At 38.1% G+C, this 23,252-nt stretch overlaps 1 protein-coding gene and 1 long non-coding RNA gene across 6 annotated transcripts; one reads left to right on the forward strand and one right to left on the reverse strand.

Annotated features, from left to right (window-relative positions):
• Positions 1-5,557: 5,557 nt before the first annotated feature.
• LOC123869024 lies at positions 5,558-10,833 on the forward strand. Its single transcript, XR_006796802.1, has 3 exons — positions 5,558-6,472; positions 10,017-10,028; positions 10,822-10,833. It is a non-coding gene; the product is annotated as an uncharacterized LOC123869024 (long non-coding RNA).
• LOC123869018 (double-strand-break repair protein rad21 homolog) lies at positions 6,893-23,016 on the reverse strand. Of its 5 annotated transcripts, none has more exons than XM_045911740.1 (23): positions 22,998-23,016; positions 21,745-21,804; positions 21,210-21,509; positions 20,581-20,696; positions 19,192-19,375; positions 18,882-19,068; positions 18,569-18,681; positions 18,133-18,266; positions 17,794-17,896; positions 17,157-17,304; positions 16,573-16,793; positions 15,954-16,073; positions 14,953-15,037; positions 13,260-13,331; positions 12,185-12,304; positions 11,553-11,624; positions 11,029-11,160; positions 10,498-10,575; positions 10,273-10,467; positions 9,876-10,057; positions 9,648-9,740; positions 9,364-9,537; positions 6,893-8,341 (listed from the first exon to the last, which is right to left on the reverse strand). In XM_045911740.1, the coding sequence occupies exons 3-23, from the start codon at positions 21,465-21,467 to the stop codon at positions 8,216-8,218; spliced, it is 2,913 nt and encodes a 970-aa protein (XP_045767696.1). In that variant the 5' UTR covers positions 21,468-21,509; positions 21,745-21,804; positions 22,998-23,016; the 3' UTR covers positions 6,893-8,215. The 5 variants fall into 5 exon arrangements, with proteins under 5 accessions (XP_045767696.1, XP_045767695.1, XP_045767693.1 ...); XM_045911739.1 differs by having other exon boundaries at positions 10,273-10,438; positions 10,469-10,575; XM_045911737.1 differs by having other exon boundaries at positions 10,273-10,575.
• Between the last annotated feature and the right edge of the window lie 236 nt (positions 23,017-23,252).

Below are 23,252 nucleotides of genomic sequence, written 5' to 3' on the forward strand. Positions count from 1 at the left end.
TCCGCACTATTTGAGAATTTATAAATTTACCGAGGTTGGAGATAGTTGGCAAATATTATCATGTCTCAGTTTATTATATTAGATACCAGAATGCAAACAAAAGGAATTTCTTATTTTATAACACACTATTACTCCATTAATGGGCCATCCATGTCAAAAGTTAATTAGTCATTAATTAGGGCATATAGAGCTTTAGACATAAGTTTAAAAAAATATTTTATTTTATTCATGACTTTTGTATTTTTGAAACATACTATATTTACTCAAGACAACCATACTGTTGGTCCGACGACATCACCAAGCTTGCGGGGAAAACTTGAAGGAAGCTCACCCAACCTTCAGAAGAATGGCGTGTACGTGAGGAGACCTACTTATGTCTAACAATGGATAAATAAGGGCTAACAAGAAGAGGAAGTTATTTACTGTAATGCTTATCAACGGTAGTGAAAATAAAGTAAAGTAGTCTTGACTCTTGAGTCTACTAGCCTCTTTTACTACATTATCTATTGTTGTATTTTATCAATCTTCACTCTCGATGTTGACATATTTTTTTAAGAGGAAGAGGATTTCGTTACGGAAGTCACTCAGACTTTTCATTAGGGAAGTCATTCAGACATCCAGATAGGAAAGTCACTCAGATGTTTCGTTACAGAAGTCACACAGACGTTCCGTTAGGGAAGTCACTCAGACATTCAGATAGGGAAGTCACTCAGATGTTTCGTTACGGAAGTCACACAGACGTTCCGTTAGGGAAGTCACTCAGACATTCAGATAGGGAAGTCACTCAGATGTTTCGTTACAGAAGTCACACAGACGTTCCGTTAGGGAAGTCACTCAGACATTCAGATAGGGAAGTCACTCAGATGTTTCGTTACGGAAGTCACACAGACGTTCCGTTAGGGAAGTCACTCAGACATTCAGATAGGGAAGTCACTCAGATGTTTCGTTACGGAAGTCACACAGACGTTCCGTTAGGGAAGTCACTCAGACATTCAGATAGGGAAGTCACTCAGATGTTTCGTTACGGAAGTCACACAGACGTTCCGTTAGGGAAGTCACTTATTTCTTTAAGTGAAGATACTCAGAAGTATCTTTAGCGAAGACATTCAGACATTATCTTGACGTTAATCAGTATTTACTGTTTTAGTAATATCATAAGATTTTCTTTCGATTCAAAATTAATAACTGTTGTTTTTAGTAGGTTATCGATATACGATATTATCTAGGTTATATATTCTATAATCTGTGTATTTATAGTATTATGTATTTTATTTAATCTATTAATAGCACTTAAAAAAATGTTTCTGCATATAAAGATAAAGACAAAGAAATCTCATAAAGAATCTTAAAGTAAGCGCTGCCAGCTTAATTTTCTGCATCAGACTTTCATCAATTGCATTAATTGTCGTCAGTTTAGTAATTTTGTATTTGTTAATTTTAATATGTGATTGTGAAATAATAATTAATACATCGTTCTTCTTGCTAACTACCCACCATAATATTAAGTTTACTTGTCACAATAAATGGCAAACGTTGTGTACACTTATCATTGATATTCATATCAGTGTATGTTATAGTGCGTAAGTATTTAATAAATGTAGAATATGTATATTTTAAGTGTTTCTTATTAAGTAAATCAATAAGTTAAATTTTATGCTTGGACGTTACGACGTCCTAGCTCGTTTACGGCAAAATAACGTCATATGTCACAATCGCAATCACCTCTAATTGGTCGACGCTCACTCATTTCCGGCTATGTCAATGCATTGTTGATAATGATTGATACAGTTTTTCAGCATTCGAACAAATTGTCTTCCTATAATTCGTAAAATAAAATAAAATAAACCTATCATACTGTTACTTATAAACTTCTGACCTTTACATAATCCTATTATTGAATTCCATGTACTATACCAGCCAATAGTTAACGTAGTTTGGTACAATAGTCTCTTTTGTATAAGTACCCATTTTTAGTATATATGATTTGTCAAAAACAAATAAAATAAAACTAGTAGCTCAGTTTGTTGTAGGCTCTACTCAGGCCTAGCCTAGGCGCCTTTGGAATCCTCGCTTAATTTTGAATTTATGCAATTAATTGTCACCATTACATCATTATCTTATAAATTCAATTGACGATCAAAGTGTTCCCAATTGTATAAATGATTTGTTTTTAACTATGAAAATAGTAGGTAAGTATGCATTTATCTAAAAATAAGTTCAGTACATACTGGCACTATCAAAAATTAAGTTTCCGATATAGGTTAATGTGGCTCTATTTTCTGGTCTTTCTGGTTAGGTATCATCTAGTAATCTCTATTATAATTAATTTTATAAATTTAATTATGTACATTAAGATTATTTGGCTGGAAGTATTGCTGTTTTTCTTACTTCCATTGGGTTTGTCATACAGTCTTTAATTTGCATAATTCACACAGACTTATTTATATAGATATTTGGGGAGTCATTCACCCGTTAGCATGAATAGGTCACACAGTCACTAAAGTTAGCTAAGGATTAAATTATTAACATATTATCCTCACATTTTAAAGTACCATGGTGAACTGATAGCTATCGCTAGTTGCTGTTTATCCTAACAAATCAGAGTAATTACATTTAGACATGAGCCTTTAATTTTTGGACTAATAGAGAGTCTGCTTCATCACCTACGTTCATAAGTTGTATACCTACATATTTCAATGCGGTTAAGACCTCCAGAAATGAAATAGCTTAAATTATTTTGTCACAAGTTAGAATATTACTTACTATTAGAAACTACACATTTATTTCAATTGTAAAAGATGTTATGGAAGAGCGGGGCCGTCTGCCACAAGTACTAGTAGCAAATCTAGGCACTTACTGGGATGGTCCTAATTTCTATGTGTTCTCTGTAAAATTATTTTAACGTAATAAATATTTTTGTATTTTGTATTTGTATATACTTTATTAATCAGCACACTGAGCTATGGCGGTAGAGGCGGTTGTCAGAATTTTTGTGATTCAATTCATTCCACAGGATTAGCGGTGTTTGGAGTACCTACTTAATAACGCGTATACAGGTTATTTAATTTGTAAATAATAATCTCACAAAAAAAATGATTTGATGATATACCTAAAATATTAATTTATCTAACGAAGGTAGTTTGACAAAATCGATATTTCACTCATTCAATGCCATACGATCTGTTGCTAAGTGAATTGGCCTACATCGCAGAGATCACAATTAAGTAGATACTTATTTTTTCTGTTATAACACACGCATGCACATTTTTTTTACATAATCTGCTAAGTGATTGTATGTATGCGCACCCAAAACCTCTTCTATGATGAAAACTTTAGATACTTATGGTATTATCAAATCATTTGAAAAATTAACTTCCAGTATCAATGTGGGCAGGCCAATATTCTATCTGCACTAATGTTATTATTTTGAGAGGCATTTGCATATGCTCAGAAAATTGATGGTTAGAGTGAATATACCTAAAACGACTCACCGGGTGCGGGTATGCTCGACTTTGTTGCTATGGCGACACAGGAGGACGAGTGGCGGCTGGCACGGTGCGGCAAGTGGTAGCTGGCACGGTGCGACGAGTGGCAGCTGGCACGGCGCGGCGAGTGGCAGCTGGCACGGCGAGGCGAGTGGCGGTTGGCACGGTGCGGCGAGTGGTGGCTGGCATGGTGCGGCTAGCACGGTGCGGCGAGTGGTGGCTAGCCCGTCAGTAGATTACAGCTGCGCTTCTTGTCCCCGCGTGGCGAAGACGTAGTAAAGTTTTATTCCCCTTCTCTTCATCTTGAAGCCTGCGCCGAAGTAGTAGATTCTTCTATAATTTTTCGATGATGATAAGTAGGTACCCTTAATAAAGTAAGTAGGGCTTCTGGTATTGGTAGACCGTAATTTTGCTTCTATAATTTTTCGATGATGATAAGTAGGTACCCTTAATAAAGTAAGTAGGGCTTCTGGTATTGGTAGACCGTAATTTTGCTTCTAGGTATTTCAACTTCAAGTCCCCTGATATTATAATACACAGGACAGTCCTCGGGTCGCATCTTGAAGATGAGTTTGCGTCGATATAGGCCCATGATGTTATTTTCTAAGAGTGGCGTGGTGTCTTCAGAAGAGAAGAAAAAAAAATTTCTTTTCATGTTCTTCAATGTTCTGCTCTCTTCTCTTCTTGTGATCCCACTTCTGACTGTTGCAGAAGTATAGGGACAGGTTTGAATAATAGACACTTTCCAATTTCACTTCACTGTATTTTTGAGAATAGTTTTCGCTTACAATTATTATTTCTCAATACCCGTCTTTATTCGATACCTTCGCTATTTATATCAGTTTGACAGATATATTTTTAAGGTAGGTAGGTACTAGTTTTCGGAAAGCTATTTGACAAATTACCACAGACGTAAAACCATGGTGGTGTAATAGACAATTAACGTAACAATTATATCAGCTAAATGTAAAATACGACACAATATGTATTGATCTAAATAGTTAATAACTAAATGTGATTTATAATCCATTCCCGCCAATTATTTATAAATAATAATAATTAATCTGATATAGGTCTAGATGTCTATGACTCATGATATAAGGCAGCATCTTGAGGTAGTTGTTAACACTAGTTATATAAACCCATACCTTTGATTGGTTCTTGAAACATTTTTGGCGCCCTCAATGATTTACGACTTCATGCCAGCAAAATCAACAATGAAAAATGATTCTCAATTATTTTAGATGCTTTTTTTTGTAGGTAGGTACTACAGCTATAAAGTAATAAAAATATGTACGTATTTTCAATCAACAGATTTATTACAAAAAATTTACTGAAAAACGACCTAAGTATGTACACCCTTTATTGAACAATTGATTCACATTAGAATTACTGAACCATTCGTCTTCAGCAGGGAGTCCACACTTAAATGCGTTTTATAATAAAAACTTAAATTTAATAAACACATACAGGCATTCTTAATGCTTTACAATTTTTACACATAATTTTGGATGAGGCAAAGTATATCGTACCAAAATGGATGCAATCCAATTAATAATTTCGAAATGCATTCAATTTGGGTCAAGAGATTTCAATCTACACCATAATTTAAAGGTCAGGAAATATACAAAGTCCTTATTCTCTGTCATTCAAATCGCATTTTAATCTGGATCACCATTAATGATTTTCGCTGCACGACCAGTCCACCAATCGTCGGTAGGTATACCTCATACTGCAGGAAACCAAAAGGACGAACTAAACAATCCCGTCTCTGCTCCGCCACTGTGCCTATGCTAGGCCCAGTGGCAGAAGATATGTGTTCAGTGCGCCGTTACTCAGGAGACCACCTTACACCCGTATTCACAAACTTTACTATGAGGTGTCATAGCGCGCGAGAACGCGCAGTGTAAGTTCCACCAACCAGGGCCCCGATTGTGTAAGAAAAACTTATTCAGGGTTATCGTTATCAAGAAATACTGCCCTTTGATTGGTTCATTCGCTGTTTACCTTTTTCACAGCCAATCAAAGGGCAGAATTTCTTGATAATGATAACCTGAATACGTTTTTCTTACACGATCGGGGGGGGGGGGGGGGGGGCCAGATTACTGTATCACGTCAATTTACAATGATCTGATTGGTGGAACCTCCACTATGCATTCGAGCGCACTGTGAGACGTTACAGTAATGATTGTGAATACGGCCGTGAGACCAGCGCACGCCACTGCACACAAGTGTAGTTCCGATATGAATATCGAAGAATAAGGACTCTGGACTCATTCACACACAATTACACGCGACAACCTTGTATAAACATGTAAATATATTTCTATATGTTCTCGTAATAGACGATGTTCTCAAGATTCTATATTTTGGTGTTTCCCATCAGTTACGACTTACCACTACTTGTACATAATTTTCTTATTCCGAGAATTGATATTTTTTTATAATTAAAGATTTTTAGAATATTTAAACTCATTATCACTAGGAATCCTGCCCTAAATCCACCTAATAAGTATCTTATATAATATTATTACATTACATTTCAGAAGCATGGTAAATTTTAAACAAATAATAACATTTCATGAAGCGATTTGCTGTAATACGAACTGAAATAATGATCAAGATAGAATTCCTTTTTTATGTTTGATACGGTGCTAATTATGGTGCTAATTTTGTTATACAAACTCTACTAAAAATCACAGGTCTTAAATTTCTATTCCTTTCAAAATGCTTCCTGCAGAAAAAGATAGCACTAATCTTACTTAGAACTAACCTAAATTTAGTTGTGCACAACAGAACTACATAATATAATGGTGTCAATGCAACAAAATAATAATTCTATAGCATCGAAAATTTGGTAGACCTTATTCCCGATACTATATAAAAATTTGAACAATAGGTAAATGCTTAACCATAAAAGTTCGTATCGCGCAAATCGTTTAGGACGAAGCTTAACAACAATAATATGTAGAAAAAACTAACACACAGTTGTCCATATCAGGACTAATCTGAAGACATGTCCGCAGATTCGATAGTTTTACTGATACATAATAGCCACCTGGAAGAATAAAATATGTGACAGGTTGTCCTTTGGCCCGAATATAGAGACAAGTCTGCGCTACCCGTGATTCTAATAAATTGATAGTGTTTATTCCAAGACAAGTTTTTGGGTCAATTACTGACCAAGTTTGTGGTGACCTGGTACTGATATGAAAATTTGTTTCATGTCACTAATGCCTCTGTAATATACTACCGGATATTATGCATCTTCACAATATATTAGAGTTATATTATATTTTACAATTCGCAATTTGCTAAATACATCCGCGGTATGGAAACAACAAATTATATTCATTCATCAAACAATGAAGTAAACGGCAATAATTTCCACTTATGACTATAGCAAAAACAAATTAAGGCAATATTCTCTACATATCTATAAATTGTCCTCCAAACAAAACACAGGTCACTTCTATATTCAAGTCCACAGAAACTGCACTGATCGTAAAGAAGAGTCCACTTTAGTCTATTCAGTCAACACTTTTGAGTTTAAAACTATCAAAAATCGGTCAAATGCGAGTCGTACTCGCCCACGAAGGGTTCCGTAACCATCGTAAATGTATAACACTATGTACTTTTAACCTATTACAGTTTATGACATGCCCGTAGACAGACAAATGGACTGACAGCGGAGGCTTAGTGATAGGGGCCTGGTGGACCGTTCGGGTATGGAACCCTAAAAATGAAAATAATCAGTCAATAGCTAAACTAATTTCGTTATTGACATGTACAAAATTCGATGACTACCCTCCTTCTTGATAAAACCGGTGAATTTTGTCAACAATTGGAATACTATTAGACGTTTATTTTCTTAGTTATTTTAGGGAGTATCTTAGTTATTTTAATATAAATTCAACTGCGACAGTAAAGTGGACCTTACTTTGCAATAAACTATATCAGGCATCCGATTTTTGAGATCAATACACAATATAATATTTTGGTCCTTTTAAAGTTTCTATGAATTCGAATCATCACTTACACGAAATTTTTGGCTCAACCTAAATAGTGAAACTAGCTGTACCATCTTTCCTTTATTAAATACTTAGACACAAAGCGTGACGTCACACTCAAAGCGCGTGTACGCGTGTTTTATTTATCATGCTAAAATTGCTGCTGGCCTATTTCTATAAACCGGCTAACTGCAAAAATAGTTTTTGAGTTATCGCCAATAAACGAGAACATTTAAAACTGATATTTCTAATAAATAAGTAGTGCTACCATAGGACCAAACTAAAAATCTTAGCATACCTACAAAGCATTCTTCATCACTTCTTTTGATAAACGAAATAATCATTATGAGAAGAGCCATAACAACTATAGAGCAGATGAACAAATTATCTATCGAATTGATTTTATAATATAAAGATTAAGTGTTATTTTTATTTATTTTAAACAGAAAATAAATTATTTAGACAATATAGAAAACAGCCAGAGAAATAATTCAAATATTGGACAACTCAAAAAGTAAATTTTGCCGGTGATTGCTTTTTTGAAATCGAACCGCAGTATGAAGGACGATACCTTTTTATGTTTATACTGTTCCTTTGTTATATTACAACTTCGAAAAGTCGGTTTCGACACTGTTCCGTCGCGCATTGTGTCTATTTCACGCTTTATATTAAGGGCGCCCACCTCTTAACGAATATAGAAACCTTGAGACTTAACTCTAACTAAATGGCTTCAGTCTCAAACTGTTCGCCTTTAGTGATTATTATGGGTCCATAAGTTTCCTCTTGCTCTAGTTTGAGCATCTGGTGTTTCTTGAGTACCAATAAACTGTAAAATTTCTGCGCCACCTGAAGGAAAAGTAAAAAAATACTCATATTAACAATAGAAATACAAAAATGAAATATGAGCTGTTAAAAATTAAAATAGATAGGTTGGAAATAAAGCTGGTGTTAAGTTGGTCACATATTATTAGAAATTATCTGCGAAAGAACTTTGTTCCACTCCCTCTGCCAATAGCAGAAGCGTACATGCGATCAGGCAAAATTCTGTCAATCTGTGGAGTCATACAAAATGTATGAGCAGAGTGCATTTCGGCGCGCGACCGAATTTTTTGTCAACTTTCTGACACTATGTGGCCAGTGTTAAGACGATCGCATACCAGAAAACGAGCCGAAAGAGAAGCATGAGATCTTTCTGTAGACTTCTGCCAGTTGGTAAAATGCTTCACTCCTGACATCCCGCAGAATTGTTGTCTAGACTTTATAAAATACTAGAGGATGCCCGCGACTTCGTCCGCGTGGATTTAGATTTTTATAGATCTACTCTTTGATTTTCCGGGATAAAAAGTAGCCTATGTCCGTCCCCGGGATAAAAGCTAACCCTGTACCAAATTTCGTCAGAATCGGTTACACTGTTGGGCCGTGAAAAGGTAGCAGACAGACAGACACACTTTCGCATTTATAAATTTATAAGTATATAAGTATAAATATGGATGACGATCACCGTCGATTGACTATATTATACAGTATCTTTAGGCAGCGCGCTTATTCTATGGTGTCTAGCACACATACCTGCTCCAGAACTTGCATCTAGGGTCGTAATAAATTATTATTTTAAACACTGTTTCCTGTTGCTATGCTGGAGTGCTCCTAAAGTCAAGTAGACCGTCGTGCCGGAGCGAGGTTGGGGATCTCAAGTAGCGTTCGCATCTGCCACGACCGTGCACTCTAGCAGCATGTACATCGATGTTGCATCTACATTTCTGCAGGCTTTGCACAGAGACTCCTCTGGATTGCTTTGTCTATAGTCATCACTGTGGATCGACTGTATGAAGTATCTCTTTAGACTGTGCCCTATCTGTTGCACATACCTGTTTCCTGTTGTTATGGCGGGGCGCGAGCTCGGCAAAGGTGAGAGCGAGGCCGCTGGCGAGCTTGGACCGCATCACCGAGAACAGCTGCGCCGCGCGCCGGTTCAGCACGCGCTCCTCAAACTGCTCTTCCGTCTCGCCCACCTCGCGTGCGTCTCGCTCGCTCTCCTCCGGCTGGAAAGAGAGCAACATTGTAATGTATTTGACATGTAACTAAAGGCCTTGACTCAAGACTATGCCCAGAAGTGGACATCTTTCGGTTGAGACGACAATCTCATACTTACATTCTCAACACTGAGGGGCAGATCGTAGTCATGCGTCGGGCTCTGGTGTCCGTGCTGGTCATCGTATCCTAAATTCGTCATCTGCATACCACTCTGAAATAAAACGTCCTCAGTACAGTCACACTACACAAAAATACGTCAATCATAATGCTCACCTAATATAATCTACATTCATTGTAACGTCTTCATTATACTAAAAAGTCGTTTTTTTTTTTAAATAAAGCTCACCTGATAGTCTCCCTGGTCCAAAGGCAGAGGTAAGGGCTCCATGGGGCCGGTGTTGAGATCGTGGTGTGTCTGGTGCGGCGCGGGCACCGACTGCGCTAATAGGGGGTGTTGCTCACCACCCATTTGCGGCATCATTGGGAGCTGTTCCATGCTGTGTTGGAGAAGTGCTCCATGCTGAAGACCTGGGTATGATTGAGGATTATTTTCGTTATTAATTTAAATTTAAATTAATTTAAAATCATAGAGGCATAAAAGCACCGGTTACCCTAATCGAAATGGCTTGGTACTTATTTTTCATTATGAACTGTCCTTTACTTGATGTTTAGTGCATCATCGCACACTATAATATATCAGGAGAAGAACTACTACTAAATTAAGACCCAAAAAATAAACAAACCTGATGGCGTCATGCCTCCATGTTGTAAACCACCCGGCGTCATTCCTCCATGCGCGAGTCCGACTGGAGTCATTCCTCCGTGTTGCAATCCCGCTGGAGTCATGCCTCCATGCGCGAGTCCCGCTGGAGTCATGCCTCCATGGGCCAGTCCTGCTGGGGTCATGCCACCATGCTGCAAACCGGCTGGAGTCATGCCTCCATGGGCGAGACCTGCTGGAGTCATGCCTCCATGCTGTAAACCGGCTGGCGTCATCCCTCCATGCTGAAGTCCGACTGGTGTCATACCGCCGTGGTCTAAACCACCTAATCAAAAAGAAAATTATTTAAACTGGCGAGCAATAAAGTTTGACTATCGCAAAAACTAACTGATTACAATAGCTTGGATTTGTCGATGACGAATTTTCTAGTCAACATACGAAATTCATGAGAGGGGAACTTGGAAGAAATTGCGATTTAAGTTGTCTGATTAGTAAGGTCCAAAACTCAGTCCACAAACACAATTTCACCGACACCTTAGGGATTAATCTTAAATGACGAGTAAGACATTAGACATAAGAGTAGATTTTCCAATCCAAATTGGAAAACCTGTGTGACAATTACAGACAATTAACGTCCAAATCTACATTTTAAAGTCGTTCATTGCTAATGAATGTAGGGAATTTTAGTAGACCGCTGGCTATGGAGAAACTCGACGAATTTTGCTGTCGAAAAAATCCATAAACAAAAATTCGTATTGCGATTTGTGGGTACGCTTACCCGGCGTCATTGGTCCATGATGTAGTGCCGCAGGTGTCAATCCTCCGTGAGCCAGTCCCGCCGGAGTCATTCCTCCGTCTAATCCTAATCCTGGAGTCATTCCACCTGGAGTCATTCCTCCTGGCGTCATACCTACAAAAAGGTTTGGACTTGAGATAGTGGACTTAAGAGAGAGTTTGCAAATGAATATAATATTATGTTGATTTGATCAAGCAGACTAACATTTCTTCAATTGTATTTGTGCATCCTATTAATTAATTTAGGCTACGATGGCTTTCGAATAAGTACCATAAAATCAAGATGATGAAAAAACTATGTCACAAAAAATCCCAGTCATCATATTTCCATCTTTAAAATCAAATAATTCAGTACATATAAAGTTGATGATATAGTGTAAAAAATAAATACCATTTTGAAAAGATCCCAGACAAATCGTGTGTCAATAAAATGAAACTTGGCAAGTGCTAGAACTTGGAATCATAAATACCAGTAGCCTAAGTATAGTATATTGCATAAGAATATACCTCCATGTAAAGCTGCATTGAGTGCCAGTTCTTGCTGATCTCCGTGCTGCAGTCCAGCAGGTGTTAGTCCTCCTAATATATAAAAGTACATTTTTTGTAAATTATAAAATAATAATCTCTTCTCAACCATTCAGTTAATGTTAAGCCAAGGAGTTAAAGTCCAGTTGCATGACAGACAGTTAAAGTAAGTTATATCTACCGTTAAACTTTGCTTGTCAAACGAAAGCAAAATAGGTTGCACATGTCAGGGTTTATTAACTTTAAACCCAAATTTTATCCCTAAGCTTAATCATTTTTTTTTAATTCAGATACAAGTTAGCCCTTGACTGCAATCTCACCTGGTGGTAAGTGATGATACAGTCTAAGATGGGAGCGGGCTAACCTGGAAGGGGTATGGCAGTTTTTATTAAGCCCATACCCCTTTGGTTTCTACACAGCATTGTAGTTGGGCATAAATCATGGAGGTGTCAATACTAACTTGTGCAACCCACTTTACTTTGTTTGTTAAATCTGTCAATAATTTAGAAATGTACTATCGAGTTGTCGTTTATTTACTTAGTTAGTATGTTAGTTTACTTAGTTAAGTTATGCTTTTTTTTATATTTTGAGGTATCTCAGCAAACCTTGCTTACCTGGAGTCATGGCGCCATGCTGCAAGCTTCCAGGTGTAATACCACCTTGCAGCAAGGTTCCAGGTGTTAGCGGACCCAGCGTGCCGGGCGTGAGCGGCGCTCCAAGGGAACTCAACATTCCTATAGTCACATCATAATATGATTTTAACTATCCAAATTGATACAAATTGATCATAGCCAAAAAACAACGTATTTATAGAAATTATAATATTTTTAAAATGACTATACGTAAATCTGTTTTAAAAACCTTCATTATCATATTTTTTAAATAATTGGTTAAAGCAGTTATTGATTATTATTATTATTGATTGATGTGTCAGTAACAGATAGAAAATGATTTCCATGAACATGAAATCCCAAAAAGCACTATAATAGAACACTTGTTATAATTTGAAGAAGAACTGTAGGGACAAATCTAGCAATGAAACAAACAATGTCTAAACATGTCGACGATATCTTTTCCGTGCATATTAAGCGCTCTCCTTACAAGACGACATACAAGTTGATATTGAACTCCACATGTATATTCTCAATAGATTTGTCCCTAAGTGAAAAGTAATTTGAAGAACCGATAGACATTGGAGTCCAAAGATGCTTGAATGACAACCTTGCACCGAAAGCATTTGGAGATCTCCCACTAGGTGGATGAATGACTGAGGACAGGAACAATTTAAACTTTATCTAACAGATAAAGACATTTTGACAGATTCCCAATACAAAAACTGTTATAACATAAATCCCATAACTTACATAACTGTCAACTGTTTTTGTATTGGGATCTGTCAAAGTGTCAAATTTATTCATTACATAAAGTTTATCTGGAGATAGTTGAAACAGGCCCTTAGTCATTTGGATATGTAAGTGCTATGACCGTTAAACTGACCCATTCAAAAAATATCAATGGTGTCCTCTCACTGCATTTACACTGTGCTTAGAGTTAGAATGTCTCTCTCATGTTACTATATCTGTCTCATGTTATCTGAAACTTAAGTCTGAGCAAAGTCAAAGTACGCTCTATAGATCTCAGCCCTAGGTCTATCGGTATGGGAGAGAGAGACAGAGTGGGAAGATGTACCTGGCGTGTTGGGCGGCTCGACGTCGGCGTCGTGGCGCGGCGTTTGGAAGGGCTCGGGCACACGCTCCGACTCTATGCGGCGCGACCACAGCGCGGGTTAGTGACAGTGCAGGTTATATACACAGCTTACATTCCACAGGCCATACATAAAATACATCTTTTACTGGCGAAATATCAAAGCAGTTCGATATATGGCTAGATACCGCCGGACAATTAAAAAAAATCGTAGATATGTCTTAAAATGTTCAGTGCCTCGAGTTTTTAAAAGGGTGTTCGGTCCATTTTTATCGGTATCTCTGTCTATCACTGAGAGTCATACCTTAACCGTACCTATTGGTATTGATCACCCAGTAGGTACTTATGTGATTTTAATTACTCATTAAAAAAACTAGGAGTTGACAGTTATTTCTTGGACACTTTTCGTAGAAGTACATCTTCCAAATTAGCCTGCTATCATCTTAGACTGCATACCCCCAAGTGAGATCACAGTCAAGGGCTAACTTGTACTAGAATAAAAAAATTGAAGTTTTTTATTCAAATAAACTGTTATCTAGGAGCTTCCGAATAGTCAAATTAATCTATCACGCAAGGATTCGGATGCCCTTTTTACGAGATATTATTTAGTGAAAATAGTTTTGATGGCAAAAAATATCACCCAAGGCACTGATAAGTGTATGTATAGCCTATTTCATGTAGAAAGAAACAGCTTGATAGATCAACACTTTATGGATCCAGTACACATTAGCACATTTACAAATTGGACACTCTGCTCTTTGTGTCTTGTACAGTTTCGCTGAATGTATTGGAGAACGTGTACTAGGGCTATTTAGAATTAGGTTTTTTAAGTAAGCAATTTATTTCCATATTAAACAGTTACATCAAAGCATAACAATGATATTCTTAGTTTGCAAAGTGAAAATGTGTAAATGTTTCTTTATTTAGGATTATTACAGGCATAACGCATAACTGTGTAGGTTCCTGCGGTAGTGGAACGGTGCGGGAGGGGTGTGATGACGTGACGAGTCAGTGATTCATCAACTTGTGAAAACTGTCACCCCTCCCGCATAGCTCTACTAATCCCAGGGGCCTCCTCAGTTATGCGCTTCACCCACATAATGAAAATGATCTTTTTAATAAAGACAAATGTAACCCAGAAGTTCAATGTGAATGGACCCAAAGATTTTTCATTAACATTGTGATTATTTACATAGAATATAACGTCACGAACGCTGAAACTATGAACATATATTTTGGGACTTGCTAAGTGGGTAACATGACAGGCCAGCTAAAATAATTCTGTCAAAGTATCTAGATGTCAAATTAGTCGATACAAAATGGCAGATTTACCTAAACGCTCATGTCGCGTTAGCTTTACTTACCTGTTACATGTTAGCCTTAGGCTAGTGTAACTTTCAAGTTACCGTAAACTTGAAAGTTACACTATAGCCTAAGGCTTCTGTATGGTTTTTATTATTTCAGAAGGACATTTAAACTGTAAGTTAAATTTTCTAATGCACTCACTCTTTATTGGCATTTTGCTTAAATGGCAAAAAATAAGGTCCCATACGCTGATACCGTCCCTTTTTCAACTTTCGTGACATTTACTGTAGAAAGTTGAGTAGTGAAAATGAATGGATATTAGTAAGATGGTTTATTCCAAAGCAGATGGTTTGTACGGAAATATGAAACTTACCGATGGAAGGTTCATACTCTTGTGGAACTGGTGTTGGAGGCTCCAAGTCTTGAGCTGGCGCGGGTGTTCCAGGGGGTTGAATGACCTAGAAGAAATAGCAAATGATTCCACCCTCCTTTTTCTAAAACCGCACCGCACGCCACCGTAAGCAATTGCACCCTCACCACCTGGGTGCCTGGTGCACTTTGACCGCCTGTTGTGCCAGATCTTTTTTCACGCACATGCAAACTGTGGAACCAACTCCCTTCGGCGGTGTTCCCACTAGATTACAACAGCGGGTTATACAATGGCCGGATCAACAATTTCTGAAAGGCCGCCAAAGCTTGGGTGGGTCCCCTGGTGCTGCAAATGTTCATGGGCGGCGGTAATCACATAACATCAGGTGACCCGCCGCGCCTGCTCGTTTGCTATTTGTATTTTTGAAAAAAGGCAATCTACGTGCACAAGGGGTCCAGTTATCAATTCTATTTAGGGATATAAAAGTTATCTAGGAAAAAAGTTAAAAAGAAAAAGATTTATTTCCCCCGAATTGACAGACACGACAAACAGACAAAGTGATTCTATATGGGTTCCTTTTTAGGGTTCCGTACCTCAAAAGGAAAAACGGAACCCTTATAGAATCACTTTGTTGTCTGTCTGTCTGTCTGTCAAGAAACCTATAGGGTACTTCCCGTTGACCTAGAATCATGAAATAGTAGGTAAGTCTTATAGCACAAGTACAGGAAAAATCTGAAAACCCCGAATTTTTGGTTACATCATTTGAAAAAAAATTATAATATGTTTTGATTTTGAAAATAAGATAACTATACCAAGTGGTATAACTATACCAGATTTTTATTTAATTTAAGGTATGATAGTTTTTGATTTATCGTGCAAAATGTTGGAAAAAATACCCGTGTACGGAACCCTCAGTGCGCGAGTCTGACTCGCACTTGGCCGGTTTTTTCCCTTTTGAGATCTGGAACCCTTAAAATTGGGCTTAATATAAATACTACACGTACCTCCTCGTGTCTTCGTTTGCGACCTCCACGTTTAGGTACAGGCGGGTCGGCGGGGTCGGGCGAGCGCGCCGCTTCCGCCTCCTCAGGGTCCGTTCGAAGAGTCATGTTGCGTTGATATTTCTGTAATCAGTATAAAAATTAGTCACTCTGCAGATCTTTAACTATATCCATGCAAAAAATCACGCCGATCCATTGCTCCGTTGCGGCATCATTTTAGAACAAACTAATAAACAAACAAACACACTTTCGCATTTATATATGTAATATGTGAAGTGATATGTGAAAGTTTGGATGATTGTTACTCCTTCGCGCCACAAAGACTGAATTGATTTTCCTGAGAATGGAGATAGCTACCCTGAATTAACACGTAGGCAGTAGGCTAGTTTCTATCCCGGCAAATCAAATTCCTATGGGATTTTTGAAAAAACCTACACCCACGTGAAGCCGTCTAGTCACAAATAATATGCGTGATAATAATATAGGGCGTGTCCAGTCTACAGCCATATTATTAAGCAATCTTTACGTATAATGCTTAGACTTACTAGAACAACTATGTTAAAGTTAGCAATTGTCGATTTTGTGCTCATTTTGAAGTCCTACAGACAAAACTAATATTTACCTTGAATAAAACTCTGGAAGGTATGGGCCTGGCGGGAAGTGTGAAGAGCTTTTCCACTCCACCCGTCTCTTTCCAATGCATCAACCGTCTCGTAGGCGGCGCGAGGTCCAATGTAGTGACGATATCCGAAGTGTTACTGAGTTGGTTCTTCATTTCTTCGCCTGATATGTTCTTCACTTCGTCGACTATGAGTTTGCGCTTGCGTTTCGCTTTGGTTATACCTGCAGAAATTATATGAATTTTATATTGACAATTTAAAAAAAAAACCCCAGTGGACGTTAAACTTATTGAGTCACAAAGAAACTGTTTTCTAATTGAATTTCGAATGTGTTTTGAAAACATTTTCGATCTGAATTTCGAATTTTTTTGAAAACATTTTTGAACTGAATTTCGAATGTTTTTAGAAAACATCTTCGTGATTTTTTGGTGACTCAAAATGGTTGAACGCTAACGGAGATTTTTGCCTCTATCATTTGTATGGGATTACATAACAGAGAGAGCGCTACACTAACTTCGTACCGCAGATACGAGTATCAGCACACTGAAGTGTAGAAGGCTTTCCGAACAATTTTTTTTTTAAATACCTTTAAGTACAGTAGTGTCAACGGGGGGTAGAGCGAAGGATTCTTCCTCGTTCTGCAGCAAAGTGGTGGAGTCCAGCGCAGGCGCAGGAGTCGCGGGAGCTTCCACCGGTGGAGGCTCTTCTTCCGCGGTCTCTGTACCGTCTACCTCCTGAGATAAGTAAAAATATTATAATCGGCCATCGGAATTTCATTTCATCTCCGGAGTTTATCTTCCGGAGCCGAAGGCGAGTGAGATATTTAGGTCAAGGGAAAAATGGGTTTTATGACTAAGTACATACACCCTATCTGTTAAGTTCTCTATCCGTCTAAACCGTTATTTTATTATATACTCTGTTTTTCACTTCGATTGCAAGGAAAATATGATATACTCGACCGTGACCTGTGGGTGAGCTCCCTTTCCTACTTCCCCTCTTCTGGTGCTATCGATAAATCACCCACTGCGCAGGTAAAAGGTCCAGAGGCCTTTTACTGAAACATCTAATATGTAAAGCGATATATACCCACTGCGCAAATTTAAGGTTGGAGAATTTTTGACGTGACAACTGTAGCTTACTTTAAGTACCAGAACATAACAGCATAGGAGGCTAGGCTCAGGCACTACAGAATTGGTAGTACTTGTAATTTGCTACAGACTCACCATGGGTCTCGCGGACGGCGGACGGGGCACGGCAGGCGGCGGCATCAGGCCCGCGTCGTCGGGCCGCGGCGTCTCCGCCTCGCGCGCTGGCGATCCGCCCCAACTACCATAAATAAGTATTTTCAAATTATCCTGAAGGACAAAATTGCAAGAATATGTTATAATATAGATATTAAAAAACTGGTGAATTCGTTGTACACAAGAAAGAAGTGAAACAGTTTAAAAAGGAAATCCAACATCTTGGGTTAATCTGGTCCGCGTCCACACCCTCTCGCTTGCTTCAGCTTGCTCACTCCCACTCGCTGCCTCGATCTCAGCCTGGTGACGAAAGTAACATACCTATGTCCCGGGGAAGGCGGCGAGCCGGGTGAGGGCGGTGCGTCGTAGTGCGGCATGTCATCGTCCGAGTCCGCGCCCTCATCCACCGCGCCTGCCTCGGCTTGCCCGCTCCCACCTGCCGCCTCAATCTCCGCCTGCATTTCAATTATGAGGATAGTCTTCACACTTTCAAAATAAATCACCTAAGCACTTGAAATACTGGTGTTTCATTATTTATTACATTCAATAAAAAGACAATTTTTTCTAAAGATTCAGCCAAAAGATCCTAAGAATAGAATAGAATATATTTTTATTCAAGTAAACTTTTAAAAGTGCTTTAAAATCGTCAAAGTAATTTACCACTGGTTTGGAATGCCTTTCTACCAAGACCAGCAAGAAACTTGGCCTCAGACTGGGAGAAGATGACCAATAAACTCTCATAAAACTCTCTACACACCTGCAAAGACTGCGGCTGCTCAGAAGTGCCCGGCATGCCGGCCGCGGCGCCGCCCGCAGAACTGCCTGCCGTCACGTCGCCGAACAGGTCGCCCTCGAACAGACCGCCCGCATCTGAAATCGAACAACATATTTCATTCATTCATTTGTTCATTTTTTTATTCATTTGTTCAGCACTAACTTCAAATCAACTGGGCTTGTCTGGATGCAAATCCTAAGCTAAGCTTGAGGATGGTAAATGGCCAACCCAAAGTGGAGGTGTCACACATAAAAAACTCTTTTGTGCTTCCAAGTCACTTCACTTCACAACTCACGTCCAAAGTCCGCGACGTCGCCTATAGTTCCCCCAAAGCCGTCGTCCATAGCCCCATGCGGCGCTGCCTCCATGCGCGGCTCGTGAGCTGGCGTGGCCAGCGCGGGCACCCCAGCCGCGCTCGTGCTCACGAGAGACTCCTTGCCTGCTAGTTCCAAGGAAGATCCGTCGGCAAACAGCAGATTACTCTACAAAAAAGAAAAAGAAGAAGGTAAAAAAATTACCCACAATATCAAAATATTTTATCTACACAAATTACTCATAATAAAAGAATTCAATTAAGGAAACAATTATTCCAATTAATAAATTACCTGTTCCAATCCCCCTTCATTCCCAATAGCCTCTCTCATAATATCAGGGTTGTCAGCATCAAAGCCCATGTCCCCAAACCCATCATCATGTGTGACAAGATTCAAGGAGCCATAGTCCTCACGCATTGTAATCTCCTCAGCTCTGGACTGGTTTAGAGAGAACTGAGCTTCAATGTCAACTTCACTGTAACAGAAAAGCTTTCAATATATTTTTTTAGATTGAAGATAAATCATAATTACTACCCTATTCAAATAATGTAATAATGTTGGTAACATACCAATGTTGAAAGTCAAGTTAAAAGGTGATGTAGGTCTATGCCTGTTAGTATTTGAATAAGAGTTAAAAATAGACTTTCAGATATAATATGACTGACATCGAGGAAAGCATATTAAGGTGAGCGACTACTGTTGTACACAAGAAATAACACATTTTAATTATTTTAAATGTACATGGTGGCTGTACATTTGACATTCTTATGTTAAAGCAGCAATATAAATACACTTTCTATGAAAATTTAAACCTATTACGGTTCATGAGATACAGCCAGCTGACAGATAGACAGACAGACAGCAGAGGCTTAGTAATAGAGTCCCATTGACGCTCTTCAGGTCAGGGTCCCATAGCCCCTAAAAATGACTATAAGGTAGACTTGCAACGAATAGTATATTCGGCAGTATACCGAATACCGAATATTCGGCGAGGCCCCTGACCGAATAGCCGAATATTCGGCAAAAGTATTCGGCCGGAATTTAGCGCCAAAAACTTGTACAGACGTGATTGTTTCGCGCTCCTTTGTTTTGTTCTAATGTACTCATCGCTCTGAAGTTGGGATGGTCTACGAGAAAAAAAGAAGTAAACTACTTCCTAAAAGTGCAGAAAAGTTAGTCTTTCTGCACCATAACCTTCCCCTTCTAAATTTTGATTATGAAAATAATTCAAATGCATAGAAAAATTCTTAACTTGTTTAATACAGAAAATGATTAAATTATGTACCTGTTTTATGTACCAATGACTACTTAATAAATGATTATAAAAGAAATGAGAACCTTACCCTTCTAAATTTTGATTACCACAATAATTCAAATACATTTTTCCAATTAAGAAGATGATTATGTACCTGTGTTATGCACCAATGACTACTTAAATGAATCAGAAATGAAAATATGAATATATACGTAATCAATCGATTTTAATTTTTCATTTTACCAATTATTTCTCTACGACAAAATATATTATTTAAGTATTCGGTATTCGGCCGAATAATATGTAGATATTCGGTATTCGGCCGAATATAATAAAAGCAGCCGAATAGGCCGAATACCGAATAGTAACCGAATATTCGTTGCAAGTCTACTATAAGGTAAATAAATTACTAAAATAATGCTTACTTTAACTCCGGCATAGCTGTGTCAAAATCATGAAACACTTCAGGCAAAGTGATGGCATTCATGGCAGCTTCTCTGTGCTCCTCCGGCAAGTCAACCATGCCAGGCCTGAAGGCCATCTGAAATCATGATAACACTATATATATTGTGTGTAAGACAATATTTTGCAAATATTCCTTTCAAACAAATATGTATATGAAAAGAAGGCTGGACTGATTCACTCATCGACACCCTTAGATCTAGAAAGCTGAAAAATGCAAAGAGGTTCCCTTTATAATGTAGACAATGAACAAGGCCAGATTTTGTGAGATTCCCATAAGTTATGGACTGTCACTTGTAAAACGCTAGTGTATAGAGTCAATTTTATACATTAAAAAAATATTTGCATTCATCCTCTTGTGTTTACACATCTTTCATCCCAGTTGATGAGTGATTTCATGAGTTAAAACTTTGTGCTGTTGGCTTTGCATGTATGTCTATACACCATAGTGTTATCAACATATCATGGGTAGTGCAGAAATAGTTGAAACAATTATTGTGCATAAATTGAGAGGCACAATTTGCAATGCATACAACAATCATATGCGAGTTGACAATAATAAAAACATTCTTTGCTTTGAAACTTCACTGACCTTGATCTTAACGAAAGCCTCATTACAATCCTGCAGCAGATACTTCGCTTTCCTTGAGTAAATTCTCACCACACCCAGCAAAAGATGGCCTGAAGTACGCAGAGCCATCTTCACTTTCGGTTTCAAAATTCCGTCAACAGACTTCTCGATGTTCGTCTCAAATACATGGGCCTTCGTCAACTTCTTGTCCCAATGAGCTGCCAGCCAAATTTTGGCCAAAGGGCCTTTTTTGGCCAGCACAAAGTGTGCGTAAAACATGGTTGCAATTCACTTTTTCCGATCAGTTACATCAAAACTATTCTGTGGACAGTGAAAAACGAATTATACTCCACAAACACATAAACATCAACACCAAATTACGACTAAAACAAATGAAATAAATGAACAAAATTCAATGCACTCTGAACTAATTTGGCGCCTATTCTACTTTCCAAATTTATCATAACTACAACACTTCCACTATAACAATTTTTACATGAGAGCATTGGGCAGGCTGTAAATTTAACTATTTAACTAAATAAAAACATATTCATACCTTTTTTTATCAGAAATAACAATTTCTAACTTCCACATACAACGTAAACATGACAACAATTTAGTCCTGTGTCAGTCGCGACCGATTCGGTCATTTGACTGAGGTCGCGCAAAAGTACTGATGAACGAATCAGTCGTTTTTGACCGATCCGGTTCAACCAGTCGCCACGAACCGAGAACCACCGAGAACGAAGAATGAAACTAAAAAATATTGAAAGAAATGATTGGTCTACAGATCATAGTAAAATAGTAATAGTAAGTAATCTATACTAGTCTGTCTGTAATTTCGAAATAACTGCCGTATATTAAGGTCATATGGTTATTTGAACGATACTATAACTGAATCACACGTTTTTAAAATTTTTGTCTGTCTGTCTTTCTGTCTGTCTGTTTGAAAAGGCTAATCTTGGGAACGGCTGGACCGATTTTGACGGGATTTTCACAGACAAGTAGAGAATTGACCAGGGAGTAACATAGGCTACTTTTTTAACCGACTTTCAAAAAGGGAGTTGTGTTTTTCTACCTATGTACACCGAAATCTCTGAGATTTCTGAACCGATTTGCGTCATTTCTTTTTTAATCGATAGAGGAACTTTGCGACATTGTTTCATAAAAAATTTGGAGTCCAACTCCTCAATCCTGATGCTGCAGGGGATCTCACCAATCCACGCGGGCGAAGCTGCGGGCATCAGCTAGTAATATATAGATATGGGCTAGGTAGGTATATTTTCCCAATATTTACCCTTGTTGTTATGTTCATTGTAAAATCGTAGGTATCTACCTACTTCATTTAGGCAACACGTGTAGGTATATGAGATGCATAAGGTTTTAGTATCTATAAATCTTAACATAATGATTAAACACGTTTAAAAATAAAAGCTCAATTAAAAAGATAGGTAATTACATCATAACAGTGCATACAATCGGGAAAAATATTACAATAATGCAGCGATTTTGAACCCGCGTCGTCGGACGACCTATAACGAAACGCGAAACTATACGAAACGAGCGTGCGCAATCGAGACGTCTTGGAGTCTCATCGTCCGATTCACGACTGAGACTGACGACTGAGACTGAGTACCGAATACCGATACATTCGTGAGGAACGAAGAGACTGATTGGACCGAAGTACCGAAGTACCGAAAAAATGACTGATGACTGATGAACGACTGAAAAGATCTCAGTCGTTGCTGTAATCAGTACTTGAACGACCGAATCGCAGAAAATGAACGATTGACACAGGACTACAACAATTACGCTTTCAAGATGGCGGTGCACGACAGTTCATGAATCAATGACGAAACCATCACTTTCGTTTAGAAACTTGATGTCTACCAAGCACTAGACAGAACATTAGAAACGGGTAACATATTAAAAGATAATTCTGGTTTAAGACATTAATTACTCATTTCAATAGGAATTCGGTAGATTTGGTATTTTTGTTATTTTATTTTTTATCAGAACCTTAATATCTAATTTAACTAGTTTGCTTTTTAACCATGCGGCGAC

Source organism: Maniola jurtina, chromosome 10, assembly GCF_905333055.1.
Source record: "Maniola jurtina chromosome 10, ilManJurt1.1, whole genome shotgun sequence".
In the NCBI taxonomy this organism is placed as follows: Eukaryota; Metazoa; Arthropoda; class Insecta; order Lepidoptera; family Nymphalidae; genus Maniola; species Maniola jurtina.

What these genes read in the sequence shown, in the direction of transcription:
- LOC123869018 (XM_045911737.1), bottom strand. Translation starts at nt 21,467, where the DNA reads ATGTTTTACGCACACTTTGTGCTGGCCAAAAAAGGCCCTTTGGCCAAA. An exon ending in CGACGTCGCGGACTTTGGAC is followed by an intron (nt 18,682 to 18,881) that starts GTGAGTTGTGAA and finishes GTTCGATTTCAG; the next exon opens with ATGCGGGCGGTCTGTTCGAG. An exon ending in TGGAGGCATGACGCCATCAG is followed by an intron (nt 10,058 to 10,272) that starts GTTTGTTTATTT and finishes AATCATACCCAG; the next exon opens with GTCTTCAGCATGGAGCACTT.